The sequence below is a fragment of the Pagrus pagrus genome (genome assembly GCF_965226575.1).
Source record: "Pagrus pagrus genome assembly, chromosome: 24".
Lineage (NCBI taxonomy): Eukaryota > Metazoa > Chordata > Actinopteri > Spariformes > Sparidae > Pagrus > Pagrus pagrus.
The window spans coordinates 400,916-416,671 of NC_140206.1; the positions used below are offsets into that span (position 1 = coordinate 400,916).

The 15,756-nt window shown below is 39.6% G+C and overlaps 1 protein-coding gene across 1 annotated transcript in view; it reads left to right on the forward strand.

The window, feature by feature from the left end:
• LOC311252945 (uncharacterized protein) overlaps window positions 1–15,477 on the forward strand; it is a gene marked incomplete at its 5' end in the record, with an annotated part of 32,290 nt that extends 16,813 nt beyond the window's left edge. Inside the window, 11 exons of the mRNA XM_084346609.1 lie at window positions 1,268–1,521; window positions 1,813–1,874; window positions 1,963–2,197; window positions 2,959–4,781; window positions 4,866–5,085; window positions 8,284–8,494; window positions 8,894–9,082; window positions 9,202–9,436; window positions 11,228–11,307; window positions 12,520–12,578; window positions 13,009–15,477. Coding sequence (XP_084202735.1) covers window positions 1,268–1,521; window positions 1,813–1,874; window positions 1,963–2,197; window positions 2,959–4,781; window positions 4,866–5,085; window positions 8,284–8,494; window positions 8,894–9,082; window positions 9,202–9,436; window positions 11,228–11,307; window positions 12,520–12,553 — 3,343 coding nt within the window. The 3' untranslated portion in view covers window positions 12,554–12,578; window positions 13,009–15,477. The remainder of the gene's footprint in view (window positions 1–1,267; window positions 1,522–1,812; window positions 1,875–1,962; window positions 2,198–2,958; window positions 4,782–4,865; window positions 5,086–8,283; window positions 8,495–8,893; window positions 9,083–9,201; window positions 9,437–11,227; window positions 11,308–12,519; window positions 12,579–13,008) is intronic.
• Between the last annotated feature and the right edge of the window lie 279 nt (window positions 15,478–15,756).

Sequence of the window (15,756 nt, forward strand, 5' to 3'; positions counted from 1 at the left end):
TAATGTCCTTAACAATAGTCACCAGCTCTTAAGTGGGATAAGTCACTAGCTGCTCTCCGGCCACCTGCAGCTGCCGCAGGATTACCGTTAAAGATTTACGACAGGCTCAGTGACCTCCCCCTCTGTCCAGGAACCCCCTGTAACAGTCTGACCACGCGGATAAATTCACTTTGTGAGCTCGGAGAGGCTCTTAAACTCACCTGAACTGTGCTGAGCTGCAGGATGAAACCTGGAGTGTCAAGCTGAAAGTCGATCCAGTCGTAAAATCCTCAGGTTCTGGTTTTCTCAAACACTAAGAAATAAACCTGAGGGTGAAGGATCGTGGTCAGAAAGATGAAATAACGGACAAGATAAACAGATGTCAGTCAGGTCTTTGTAGATTAACACAGGTTGAAAATGGTGAAAAATTAGGTCGTCCCACAACAAATCACCCAGAAATTACTGTAGAAAAGTCTGAAATTGTGAGATTGTAAGATTAATATTTTGTCTAGACACTGGGAAGCCATTACAAGCAGTAACATTCAAATTTCCTGACCTCAGTGAAAAACAGACTTAATAGGTGTCACACAGACATAGAACACTTTGAGGTCAACAATATCTACCTATGAAAGAGAACCACTGAATTTGATATTACAGCCAGTGAATAGTATGAAAAATATGATATTTCCAATAAAATAATGATGCACTGTTGTAAAAAGTACCCAACAGTCGCACTTGAGTAAGAGTAAAGATATTGTGTTAGAATATTGCTTTCGTCGAAGTGAATGTCACTCATATGAATAGTAATCAAGTAAAAGTCTGATCAGATATTAAATGTACATAAATATCAAAAAGTAAACTATACATACATGTGGCTCTGATGCAACATATATCAGTATAAAGTAGCAGTAGCACATTTCATTTATAATATGGTCTGAGTTTGTTGTTAATGGCTGTCCATGTCTTCGTAAAAATATTAAAACATCATCTGCATATGGTTTCATTCTGTGTTCTATATTTTGATACCTTCGATGTTCAAATGTTGCTGCAGGAATAAAGATAATGAAGGAAAATTATATGACATAATATGATCAATGGTTAATGCTGATTATCGTTAGTTGCTGGCAATTTTTTCTAAAATTAAATATCTGATGAGGCCGTTCTCTGCCCATGAAAACAGGCAGAAAAATTGTTCCTGACAAATTATTTTACTTGTTTTGAAAAAGATTTAATGACTCAATTTTGATACAAAAATAAATGATTCTTCTTCTTCTTCTTCTTCTCTCAGGGGTTTGGTGGTCCTAGTACACTACGCCATCACTCTGGAGGTCGACAGCAGCGGCATCACCAATGACACGCTGGACTTCATCTCTCTGCAGAACAACCTGGTGGAGAAGAATTACCCTGGAGCCGCCGAGCAGCCCACCGTCGTCTACACCATCACCGACTTCCGCAACTACATCACTGAGGCTCTGCACAAAGACAACTTCATGACCAACAGCAGCCTAGAGACGCAGCCAGACTCCCTGCAGCTGGAGAATGGTACAAATGTTGAGATTTAATTTTGTTTAGTTTAATTGAATATAAAATATCTGAAAACTTGTAATACTCCAAACTCCAAATTAGCTAACCCCTCAGTTCTTTTCACTCTGAGCTGAGTCTCCCAGGCCTTGAACTCTTACCAGCTGAAATATTTTGAGTTAAGACGTTATGATGATGATGCTGAGATTTGGAAAGTTAAAACCTCAGGAAACCTGCTTTAACCAATACATCTACCATCGAATGATGACATATGTCAGTAATTATTCTAACAGATTTGACTCTCTTCTGCAGTGGAGAACTTGTTACCTGCTGTGAAACCTACGAGCCGACCGGCAGACACCTTCGACAACATGGTGAGTTAAACTGAATGAAAAGAAGAGACTAAATACTACTTTTATTTTTTATGTTAGAAACAGAACAGACATCTATTGACTATTTCAGGACAACGTCCTGGCTGCAGAGAAGCCTCCCGATGCTCCGAGCCATGAGGCTGACAGCACTGACGTCTTCTTGAAGAAAGATGACTTCCTGTTTGACCCCTTCGACCAGTGGAAAGGCCCTCAGGGCGCAGTGGTGAGCGAGAACGATGTCTTCATGCTCGACGAGAGCACAGCTCGTCCACCTGCTGCTGAGTTCCCAGAGAAGACGGTCGACCTGGAGCAAGCATCACCACAGAGTGAGTAAAGGGAGTAAAGGTCAATGACTGTTTACTTGGCTATTAGCAGATCATTATTCAGTCTCATAGTGTATGTTGGCTTGCAGACTTGCAGTTCCTTTGGTTGGTGTCTTTCTGACAACACAAATCGAAGCTCCGGCACTAATTCATCAGTGAAAGTTGCCTAAAATTAGAACAAAAAAATTGATTTTAAGGCAATTTAGGAGTGTTTATCAGGCTGAAATTAGGGATTTACAAGAAGTTTGTAAAGTTATGAGAGTTTGCTGATTCTGAATACTTCTTCCACTTTTGAGTCAGTTTGACAGTACCTTACATGAACTTTGACAGGAATACTTCAGTCGACCTACCAGCTTTTTCGAGACCTCCGGAAAGGATGTGGGATTAAATGACAACAGTTCCAGAGAAAACATGTAAACAGATCTATCTTCATGACAACTCAAGTTACTGCTTCAACTTTGATCAAACTCAACACTTTACAGTGTAAAAAATAACAAGTAACCATCAAGTCTTTTTGCTCTGATTTGACTCAACTTTATCCAAGTAACTCCAGATGACCCCTACAACATTAGAAAATGTAACAATTCGAGCCTAGTCATGGGTGTAATTAAGGTGATTCCCATTGAACCCAATTAAAACCTTGTGATATCAGTCTTTCCCAGTCTGATGTGCGACATTTTCTTGACGTAACCTGAACCTCATTCAGAGCTCTGAGGCGATAGATCCTGGTGTTAAACCTCTCCATGTGCTTTTCTGGTTCACAGATAACGGAAATATTGAAGAAGATGAGGAATTCCTCCTCAGTAATGCTGCTGCTGCAAAAGACGATACCCCCCGAGGGGACCATGCGCTCACACCTGGAGGCTCTTCTGCAGCTGCCCTCCCTCTGCCGGTGAAACCTCAAACAGGCTCTGAGGTCATGCTGGACGAAGGATCTGGCTCGGGTTTTTCTGGATATGGCCAGGGAGCTGATCTCTGGTCCTGGCAACCAGCAGCAACCTCTGATGGGACTGGCTTCTACGACAAGAGTGACGGTAACCTCGAGGTGCTGCCACCGCCTGATCTGGAGGAGACTGAGGACGAAAATGAGGATGAAGAGGCTGTTGGTGTTGAGATGCCAACATCTGAGAAAGATTTAATTGAGATGGAAATAGAGTTCACCAATGCTCCCCCGTTGAGGACAACAACAGTTCCTGCTTTTGAGGAATCTGTACCGGACAGAAATATTGAGGAACCCTTCTTGGACCAGGTTTTGGTGACTCCGCACATCAGCACAGACCCTCGGTACTCCACCACTACGGAAGCACCTGTATTCTTGCCCAAAGGCACCTTGACTGTTGAACTTTCAGTGCAAACAGTGGAGGCATCCGGCATCTATGATGACTATTCTTTGACTGGACCACATACCCATGCAGCCCCAGTCACAGATTCTCCTGAACCTGAAGCTTGGACTCGGCAGGTGCCTGTTTTCGCAGGACCAACTGATTCAGCAGTCAAGATTCAAGAAACTGAGGAGGTTGAAGTTACTACTGAAGCAGAAATCAAGCTTCCAGTGGTTACAGTTCAGTCTAAATCAGAGGAAGATGTACCTGAGAAGGTGGAGGTTAAATTCACTGTTGTGCCCAAAGTCCCTGAAGTCCCTTATACTGATGCTTCCTCAACTGAAGAGGAACCTGACTTTGTAGAAGTTCAGGCAGTCACAGTCAAACAACCCAGCTTTGATACGACTACTGAAGAGTTAGAACTTGTGGTATTCACAGAAAAACATAAACTGCTTCTGCCAGAAACTGAAGACCACGATGACGTAGAGGTTTTAGAGGAGCAACACACTGGTGTTGCTGATCCTGTGATAACAAAAGCACCGGCAGTTGGCATCCAAGAAGAGGATCTGGTTGTGGATGAAGTCATGGTTGCCACTACGACGATTGCAGCTCCGGTCCTCACTTCATCTGTAAGTGTGGACCATAGCAGCAGCATCGTGCTCTCACCTGAGAAAGACTCACCATTCACTCGAGTGTCAGATTCAGCACCAGAGGACGAGGAACCAGTTCACCATGAGCACTCAAACCACGAAGACATTGATGAAGTTCCAGTGATCAATCCGACTTCAGATGTTCCTCGTTTGATACCTTCGATGGTTGTTGTGAACACAACAGAAGGTGCTCAAGCTGATGCTGAAGAAGGGTTGAAATGGGATGAAGACATCGGTACCACTTTGACAAATACTTCTGAAAAGGAATTAGGAAGCGATTCCCTCCAAACAGCAACTTCCTCACTTATGGAAGTCAAAAACAACGCTCCCTTAACTGAGATCCAACCCTTTGAGCACACTTTTTCTGATGTGCCAAGCATCGACGTCAGCTTTGATGTGTTCCAGTATGTCGGCATGCCGACTGAAGGCGACAGCAGCGGCTTCTCCAGTGGGGCTCAGGGGTCAGACCTAGACACCCTGGCATTACCAACCCGACCTGGCCGAGCCCTGACGGTGTTCTTCAGCCTCAGGGTGACCAATATGGCGTTCTCCATGGACCTCTTCAACAAGAGCTCCCCTGAGTACAAGGCCCTGGAGCAACGGTTCCTACAACTGGTGAGAACTCAAATAATCTGGTGACAGTGAATAAAAGATTCATATGTAATGTTCCTTACATCTGTCTTTGTCTTCACCATGCAGCTGGTCCCGTACCTTCAGTCCAACCTGAACAACTTCAAGAACCTGGAGATCCTCAACTTCAGGAATGGCAGCATTGTGGTGAACAGCAGGATGAGGTTTGGTAAGCCAGTCCCCACAGGGGTTACCAACGTCGTGTACCTCATCCTGGAGGACTTTGCGAACACCGCCTACCAGACCATGAACCTGGCCATCGACAAGTACTCGCTGGATGTCGAATCAGGTAGGACTGAAATAAAGTAGGGTTAAACTGAGACTGAGACAGAATCTACCACTGAAACTGACCGACTTTCATACCTTTAAGTAAACAGAAAATCAATTTTTACATTTAGATTACATTTAGGGCATTTAGCAGACGCTTCTGTCCAAAGCGACTTACAATAAGTACATTTGTCACAAGAAAGAACCACGACATATCACCAAAGTAAATTTTTAGACCAAATGGACGCAAAATATCAGGCAGTGGAATATTTTTAGCTCAAATTTGCTTCAAAACCACAAGTAGTCTTCCCTACTGGAAGACTATCATTAATATCGATTTTAAGGTCTTCGTAAGAGACGGATGACCATGAAGATGCCTTTTTTTTTTCTTGTGTGACCACGGGTCAATCCAATTTCAAATTTTTACCCCTACCCCTGGTTTTCCAGTGCCACAATGCCATTCTGATAAAGGACAACCCTTGAAGATGTTCAAAATTAAGGCTTGTCACAAATTATTTGTTATTCAGTATTTATCTCAGAGTCGGATTTTCTTTTAAAATCAAGTGTTCTCATGAGTTTTGTTTTATTATCAGGCTTATAGGACTTTGTATTGTGGAGATTTTCAAGCGAACATGGAGTAGATAGGCCAGATGTCTATACTGGTCCGCAGTGTCAGACAGTGTTTTATAGTGTTGTTATCAGACCTTTCATGCTGTGTGTCTGTGCAGTGTAACTCCTGTCAGGACTCTGATCTAATACCTGAGATTATCTGTCTGGGAGGAACGTGAGCAGCAGCAGCACACTGACTCACTGTGATGAATCAACATGGATGCTGTTTACGTCCATCTGTCTGAGCCCAGACTCAGTCTCACTGTCCAAGTACAAATCTGATGTACTTGACTTGACTTGAGTCTCTTCATACAACTTCTACTCCACTACATTTAGTTACTAGGTTTTACACTCAAAACATGAAGTTTATAAAATATGATGTTTTGTTATAAATGAAACTACCCAACAATTAACGCTGAAAAGAAAATCTGATTTTTGTGTTTTTTTTCTGTATTAGATAAAAACACAAAAATAGACACTACATGTCCAGTATAAAATAATCGGAAAATCCTGTTTCTTTTTTTTCCACATAAAATTCTTCACGCGCTGGGGCGCCAAAAAAATACTGTAAAATAACAGAAAATAACATCTCATCTCATTTAAACAGTCATTTTCTGATATTAAAAAAAAGGTTTTTAGCTTTGATTATAAGTGAGACATTGCTTATTTTGTGGCTTTTAAATGTTTGATTAAAGACATTTACACATATAAAAGCACTGAAATTACCTTTAATTATAGTTAAAGACATAATACATACGATCAGGCTTAATATTGCACAGGAGTTCAGTTATTATTTTGTAATAAATTAAAATACATTTTGTTTTATTGTATAACTTTTTGTTTATGTTAGTAAATGTCGATAAAAACATTTATTTTATTGCTGTCACTGATTTTATCTAATTTTATAAATGTATTTACAGCATTACACTTTCATCTATTAAGTAAAAATGTATCTGTGAAATTCTGATACATCTGGTATGATATAACATGATATCTATACGTGGAAAAATTGATTTTCTGTAAGTGTCATTCACAGCTACAGATTTTGCATGTTATTTTAGACATGTAGACATTAGACATGTAAAGTCAGTCTATTTGTCTCATTTTATTGATATTTTTATATTTAAAAAAATACAGGAAAATACCTTAAAAAAGCCTGAAAATTCTGAAAAATTAGATTGTTTTAAAAGTGTAATATGACAAATATCACATTTTCTATTTCATTGATAAAACAGTGAATCAGGTTTAATACTGTAATTAAAACTAGTAAAACTAGAGAAAATCAGTGACAAAACATGGCGTTAAACATGTCGTATACTTCTTTGTCCCTGTGGAGACAGTCCCCAGACTCCCTTAACAAATGTCTCAATTTAGTGAGTTGTTGAGTTGGAGACACTTTTAAAACTTCTCTCTGATCAGATTTTTAAAGTCAAAATAAAGATCCCTTCGATTGCCTCCATTAATTATGTCATAATGCAGCTGGAATCCGTTTTTTAATGCTAAAGACAATATAATATTTAAACACAAGTCAGTCAGTGTTTTCTGGTCTTTTTCATACTGAAGTTTTGTCTAGCTTTTATTTTGGCGTGCAGTTTGAGATGACAAGAAGAGGCAGTCAGGTTTAACTCTTCAGAATGTGTACACCTGTATTATTCTCACCTGAGTGAGGAGTAAACTGCTTGTGTTGATTTCTGCGACTGAGGCGAGATGTCCTGTCATTTCTCTGCTGAGCTGCAGCTCATTAATCTGTCTGAGCCAATCAGAGGAGCTCCTGACAGCCTGATAACCCTAATCTACAGCAGTGAGTCACCGCGGTCAGGACTCACTGTGGACATGATAATCTTCACAGCGCTGCAGACGTGTTTTCCATTGCACAAGGACATGGTCACCACACTGAGGTCTGTACAGGCTGCACTGGATCTAGACTCAACATAAAGTTCATCTTTAAGATTGGTGTTCAATTTAAAATCAATCAAACTTTATTCATACAGAACTTTTTTAAACAAATCAAAATGCAAAGTTCTTTAAAATTGACAAACTGTTAAGATGTGGGGGAAAAATGGATTCAGACACTAATGCTCACCAAGCCATAAAATATGTTTGTTGAAATGATGAAAGATAATACCGGCAATAAAAATGATGAATTACTACACGTTAATAAAATAAAATAGAAATAACTAATAATGATAAATAGTAAAATATTGATTAAACATTGTTGATAATAAATAATTATGAACTCGAATGGCACTCAGTTGACCACATAACTTCGCCAAGCCCAACAGTCCTCTTTAATTCAATCAAGGCTAATCCAATATCAAATAAATCATATTTAATCTGCTAGATCTAGATTTAGTTTGGTTTATTGTGCTTATTCATAGATACCAGCCACCTAAATACACCTGATTTCTCTGAGAAATTAACCAAGATGTTAAAAGTGTCCCCTTACCCTACCAACCAACAAACCAACCAACCAACCAAAATGTAAAAATGTTCATATGTACTTAGTAAATGTACTTAGTTTCCTTCCACCGCTGCTGTAAATAAACAAAAACCCTCAACTGTTACTGTGTAATAGACTTCTCCTCCTCTTCCTCTGGTCTTTGTCTAACAGGTGACCGGGCTGACCCCTGTAAGTTCCAGGCATGTAACGAGTTCTCCAGGTGTATGGTCAACCGGTGGTCAGGCGAGGCCGAGTGTGTGTGCGACGCCGGATACCTGAGCGTGGACGGTCTGCCGTGTCAGAGTGTGTGCGAGGTTCAGACCGACTTCTGCTTCAATGACGGCAAATGTGACATCATCCCTGGCAAGGGCGCCATCTGCAGGTCAGAGGAGGTTTTGCACTCTGTGGTCTTATTGAATATCAGGACATCAAAGTAGTCAGATTACTTTTACTTTTACCATACTGTTGAGTTTAAAGTATAGTTGTTTTATTCTTGCTTAGCTTTGTCAGAATTTTTTTGTGTTTCTTACTCAAAGAAGCAAAAGTTGCACATGAAACAACAAATGTAACATTTCCTTTGCTCATGTTAGCTCATTTACAAAATAAAAAAACTATCTTTTTTTTCTGCTCTTCAAGTTAAAAGGTAAATGGTCATTCAAAACTGAAATGCAGAGTTTGAATCAACAAAATCATATAAATCAGTGTAAAAAATCTTTTGCCAACTCTTCTCAAAATGGTAAATCGGTGTCTTTGGGAATTGAACCTGTGACCTTTGCTGCAGGTGTCGGGTTGGAGAGAACTGGTGGTATCGCGGCGAACACTGTGAGGAGTACGTCTCCGAGCCGCTGGTGGTGGGCATCGCCATCGCCTCTGTGGCTGGTTTCCTTATGGTGGCGGCTGGGATCATCTTCTTCCTGGCAAGGTCGCTGCGAGAGCAGTATGACGGGGAGGACACAGAGGACCCGCTCCGGTGAGCGACACCATTTGATGATTGCTTAAGCTCCAGTTTAATGTCTTTATTGATGCACCAAGCAGTTTCTTCGGGTTTTACAAAAGATCGCAATCAAACCCAAACATTCCCTTTTCCAGACGGGGAGAAAGTGTTCCGACACTGGAGCGTGCCACCAAGTTCAACCCCATGTTTGAGAGTGACCCAGTCACTGCCCAATACTACCGTCGCTATGAGGACAACATACCCCAGTACTCTCACCGCATGGACCCAGACCACCCTCTGTATAGCAGCTCCGTCAGTGCCGATGGCTCCAAAGAACTCGGAAGCGATGAGATACAACACATCTACCAGAACACCACGCTCTCCAAAGAGGTACTGAAACTGTCCTTAGTGACTATAAACACATTTATAGTTTATTTTCTTTAATTCAGTGGGATCAAACTCAAAGGATAGGACACAAATTTGGCTACGAACAAATGAGTGTCATCAGCATAGAGGTTTGTTTTCATACTATCTGTTATCTGAGTGTTACAAGGATAATTTGTTTAATTAATACCCTAATTTATTTGTAAAATGTTCTGCTCCATGTGTGGAAGAAGGAACTCTGACCTAATATTGATATCACAGAAGATATTTAGTGTAACGTTAACAACAGAGCCAGCTGAGCTCGTGTTGCAGTATTAAGTTCCACAAAGAGCAACCCAAACAGTTTCCACTATCTAACCTTCTACTATTATTTAATCTGCTTTAAACGGGGCATCATGTTCACACAGTTTCTCCTGACAGCCCAGAATACTAAGTAGACACTAGCCACAATAGCTACGGAACGTGCTAACGCAAAGTTCAACAGGCTGAACTCAACCCAATCGACAGAATAAATGTTGGCAAAGTTTGTTTCTGCGGCTTCACATTCGTGTTTTTACACGTACACATTTGAATGTATCTGCGGTTTACAGAAATGAGAAATAAAAAAAAGGTCAAACTTACATTCCAAGTTGGAACTTTGTGTTAGTGAGGAAAACAGTTACTGGGTGTAACTTTTGTTCTGTGAGTACATGCTTAGCTATTTAACTGCATTTTATTGCAGCCACAGTGAAGCCCTCTAAATGTAATATCCTAAAACATTCATGATATTGTCACAAAATCAATGTCACAGCAGAATGTGACACTGGTGAGGAATTCAGCGTAGTTTGTGGGCAAGTTTTACTCCAGAAAGTGAAACTAGAGAGTGAAAAAAATAACACATATAACAATAACAACACAAATTGGCAGCTGGTGATTCTGGTTCAATATTCTATTTTAGTTGATTTTAATTCCAAATTCATTCAGATGAAGTCGTAACATTTAGAAATCAAACTGTAGAGACGTGACTCGAGTCACACGACAGGTCTCTTAAATCACTCATACATGGCACTAAAGAACGAATCTGTGTATTCCTCAATCCTCAGTGCCATGCCATGTCTCCCTATTGTCAGTAGTGAGAGTGTGCAGGTGTGTGTGTGTTTGTGTTTGTATGTATGTGTGTGTGTGTGTGTGTGTGTGTGTGTGTGTGTGTGTGTGCGTGTGTGTGTGCGCGTGTGCGTGTGTGTGTGTGTGTGCGTGTGTGTGTGTGTGTGTGTGCGTGTGCGTGTGTGTGCGTGTGTGTGTGTGTGTGTGTGTGTGTGCGTGTGTGTGTGTGTGTGTGTGTGTGTGTGTGTGTGTGTGTGTGTGCGTGCGTGTGTGTGTGTGTGTGTAGTATAGCGGGCGGGAGGGAGGGGCTTTCTTAGAAATTGGTTTGTCTTTTATGTGTAAAGCACTTTGTGCTGCACAGCCGTGTATGAAAAGTGCTATATAAATAAAGTTTGATTGATTGATTGATTGATGAGGGTTTCTCTGAGCTGAAAGAGTCGAAAGTTCAGCTTTATTTGTCCTCCTACTTTACTTTACTTCTGCAGAGAGATTTGGCTTCTGTTTCTGGAGCCAGAGGAGGTGTTGAGTGAAACGACTTTGACTCTTTGGACCGAGTCCGTCAAGTGTTGTGACATTCGTTTGGCTCAGAGGCATTTTCAGTCACAGCAGGATCTCCTCTTCTTCTTTAGTCTACAACTCGTTCACCTCTGACCTGGCAGGCCGACTGTTACATCAACATGTTTTCTGTCTCTGACCTCTGACCTCTCTGTGCAGGAGATCCAGGAGCGGCTGAGGATAATAGAGTTGTGTGCCAGGGATCAACACTTCGCAGACTTTGTGCGACAGACTCAAGTGTGAGTGTTTTAATGTCCTGACACCACGTGTGAAAGTTCATTATTCACATGAGGGGAGGATGACAATACATTTTGGGCAGAGAAGAAGTGCAAGTGACATGTAAAGAACAATCTGTAATAAAAGAAAATAACACAACACCTAAAAGAACGCCTGAATGACAACACCAACATAGTGAAGTAAAGAAACTCCACAAGAAAACATGAACTGAAAATCTAAAGTTAAACAAAAACGTGTTTAGTAACAGATTTAAAGTCAATAACATCTAAAATGATATTTAACTGAAATAATAATGGTTAATAATGGAGTGTATGTTGTTTGAATGATCATCAAAATAATTCATAATAACAATAATGTTTAAAACATGTTTAATGAATAAAAATAAATTTCAAAAGTATGAATAAAAAATCATATCAAAAATAACTAAAACAACAAATATTAATTAAAAATAAATCATGTAAAAAACTAACAGCAAAAGCTATAATAAGACATTGTGTAAAATAAAACAATATGTACCCACAGTAACAAATGTAAAATTTTACATTATTCATTAACAATTATCCTTAAAAACTATATTCTAAAGCATCAATTCACTTAATGGCCATTATGGCTTCACATTATAAAACTACAATAACTGTTATATAACAATTAACGGTTTTTATAAAAATATTATATAAAGATAAATACAATGACCTTATAAATATGTATAATAACTAGCTATGTATAAATGGTTTACAGTTTTAATGAATACAAACTAAATATACAAAATTCAGTCCTGAAGACTATTTCAGAGAATCATCACAGTTTAGTAATTTCAGCACCAGTGAGACAAATATTAATTTGATATTTACCAAAAAGAAGCTTCGCCTCAGAGCTGCAGCAGCTTCAGACCAAACAGAGTCCGTCTTAAACAGAACCAGTCCAATAAGGGATGTGATGAAACGTTCTGTGTTGATGGAAGACAGTTAAAAATAGCACAAAGGTTTGGAGATGGTCCAGCAGCAGCATCAGATAACCAAACAAACAGCACTTTGACCCGAAATATATGGAAACATACAAACCGTAATCCCCCTTCCTCTCCTCTTGTCTGTTTATGTTTGGACTTTTTAATTTTTAATTTTTTTGTGTGGTTTGGACGTCGTCTGTTTGGACCATATCGCTCAGCAGCCACAAACCACCAAACTAATCCAATTTTCTCTGGTTGTGTGGAGCAGATTCCTGGAGAGGAGAGGAAGCTCGACCACATAACAAGTCCCAAGCCGGTCACCTCGAGGTACTGATGTGTCTCATTTCTCTTCTTCATGTTTTATGTCTTTGTGAGGACAAAGTTTGACTCAAGATCTGCTCCAGAACATAAAAAACGACATCACTTTAGTTTCAGCTTACGTGGAAAACATTGTCGAGTCTAATGTGTCTTCTGAAAGATTGAAAGCAGCTGGAGACAAAGTTCTGAAAAACTTCTAGAAACATTTGACCCAAAACTGAATTCATGCTCTAGTAACTTTTGAAATGTTGTTCTATTTTGCTTCCATCACGTGTCTTCTGTCAGACGAGTGGAAAGAAAATGTCCAAAATACACAGAGATTTTGTCCGTTAGCTTTAGTTTATTAGCTTCTGTTTATTAGCCTCTGTTATGTCCATGTCTCTGTAGATGTTCCTGTTCCTGAATGTTTGGTCTAACGTCCAGCTGTGTTTCTCCACAGAAACCTGCCTTCGTCTCTGATTTGTTGAAGGAAGAGGAGTTCGTCCTCTGTTGCCACGCTGCTTCTGATTGACTGGACGTTAAGGTGACGACGAAACTTTTGGGACTTTATATTCCGAGGACACTTCCTGTTGGACAGGTCACCTGTTTCAAACCCCTGGACTGAACTTTGACCTCTATATGGTCACATCTTCCTCTTACCTTTACCTTTCATCTCCAGCTGTAAATACTGTGCTGTTTTTATTTGATTTGATTTGATTTGATTTGATTTAGGAGAAACCACTTCAGTGTCTCCTTTTTCACCTCTGGATACGTCACTGCACCGTACCTCTGTCTTACACTTTCAAACCGTTTTCATGGCTTTCACCTTTAGCATCAACACAAGGGCTTCTGTTTGCGTCCTGACCAAAAGAAATGATGTGGTTTTGCCGTGTTGATGTTGCTCCAGGATGTCATGGTGAACGTTGTGAAAGGGTTTGTTGTTTCCTGAAGGTAATCAAGTATTTTTGAAAGCTGACAAACTGTAAATAATAAGTGATGCGATGACGTTCCTGGAGCAAGACAACCCACAAAAAACATGTTGCTGATGGTTTGTTGGTTCTGACGTGTTTTTGTGTTTTCGGGACGCTCCTCCCCATCAGTGCCTTCACCGCTCTGTCAGCTCCTTTGGGATACGATGCGTAGAATCTGGGAGCCCTTGATGTCAGCGTTCCTCAACAATGACCCGGATCATTAAGCCATCGATCAGCTGTGTTTCACACCGATGTTTACATTTCTCAACCACTGCTGGACTGTTAGCTGACGTGTTTGACTGGTGTAGCCTGTCAGTGTCTTGTATGTGCATGTACTTTTTAAGAAGTCCTCCCTACGAGTCATGCTGTCAGCAAGTTCAACAATTTAACTTAACTTTGCTTATTTTTATCCAAACGACCTGAGACTTTATTGTGAACAAGATGTCTTGTTTGTGTTGTTTACGCACTTATCTTAATTGTGCACAACATAATCTTGTTTGCAGATGATATTAATTAATACATATCCTGATATTTAAAAAAAAAAATCCTCAAAAAAACTGGGCTTCAAATATCGCTTTTTTTTAAATCAAATACCGCAATATTGATAATGTGACATTATCGTAGGGATGATTTTAACCAATAAATCCTCCCAAACTGGACCTCTATTTCATTTTTCTGAGGTGTTCCACAGGGCAGGATTCATGGTCCTCTGCTATTATGTTTACAAAAGATATTAACTTTTGACAACAAAATAAAAAAAATTTTAGGAGGTGTTTCCGTATTACTGTCTAGGGACGTAAAATAATATCACAATACACGATATACATCTCGATAGTTTTAAATCTCCTCTGAAGCTCAAAATGCTTGAACTGGACAACAAAATCAAATAATACTGATATTGTGACAGTAAAGCAAGGATGATTAATTGTTCTTTCACAATTTGGTAATTCAATAAGAACCAAATAATCCTCCTAAATTGTTCCACAAGGCAGGATTCTCAGTCCACAATTTTTCTGTTTACAGAACATATTAACTTGTGAGAACAAAATAACAAAACACTTTTAGGACGTTGGGTGTTTCATACTTTCATGTAGGGCCTTAAAATAATTTTACAATATTCATAGGCTAAATGTTGATGCACAATATATATTTTGATATTTTGAAATCTCTAACATGCTTCATAAACGCTCGGACTAGGTGACAGAATCAAATATTTTTGACCAATCACCTCGATATCGATGTTGAGACAATATTCTAGGGATGACTATTGGTACTTTCACAAAATATGAACACAATGAGAACCAATAAATCTCTAAATCTGACACACTAGACTAGACTACACTGTTTCATCTCTCTGTGGTGCGCCACAGGGCGGGATTCTCTGTCCTCTGTTATTCTGTTTATAAAGCTAAAGCTTTGTCTCTCTTCAGGCTTCCTTTGATATTTTCTCATCACTTTACTGTAAAAACCAGGAAAAGACAACACTTGTGTGATATCACAATATAACCAGACCGTACTACCGTGTTTTATAACCCCAGAGCTAAAAAGAAAACCCATGAAATACAAAAAATCCACAGGACACTTGATCGCTTTGTTTTTAATGACTTGAATTTTCTTCGTTTGTTGAATTTACCTGAAAAGTTTTCGACTTAAACTCCACCATCTTGATTGTAGATGACATATATCCAGTAGACGGACAGCTGATATGTTTTGTGTTTGTTTAGATGTTGATGTCTGTTTTTCCAGAGAGCCCTCTGTGACACTTTCAAACAACAGAATCGCACTCCTTTTAAAATTCACATTTTACACAGCAGTAAAAGTCAAAGCTAAGCAGCCATTTCACTTACGTTTATCTCTGGTCCGTTGTTGTTGTATCTGTGTTTTGTATTGTGTTTTCTATGCTGTATGTGCGATTATAGAACAGAGATGATAACAAACACCATGATGTGTAAGTACGAGCTGGCATGGTCACATTTTTCTAAAATAAAATGACTATTTTTTACAGAATCATCCGACCTTCATTGTGACGTGTTTTCACAGAGTTATACAGTTTTATTAATTAGTCGTTATTAATAGAAACCCTCAACATCTCTACATGGAGTGAGTCAGCGATTGGGGGGCAACAGCAGCTGAGCATCATGGGTATTGTAGTATTAAGACTCATCTAACAAGCTGACAGAAAAAGACTTAACTGGTGAGCTGGTGCAACTTTGCACATGCTTGTGTGGTGTTTAGTT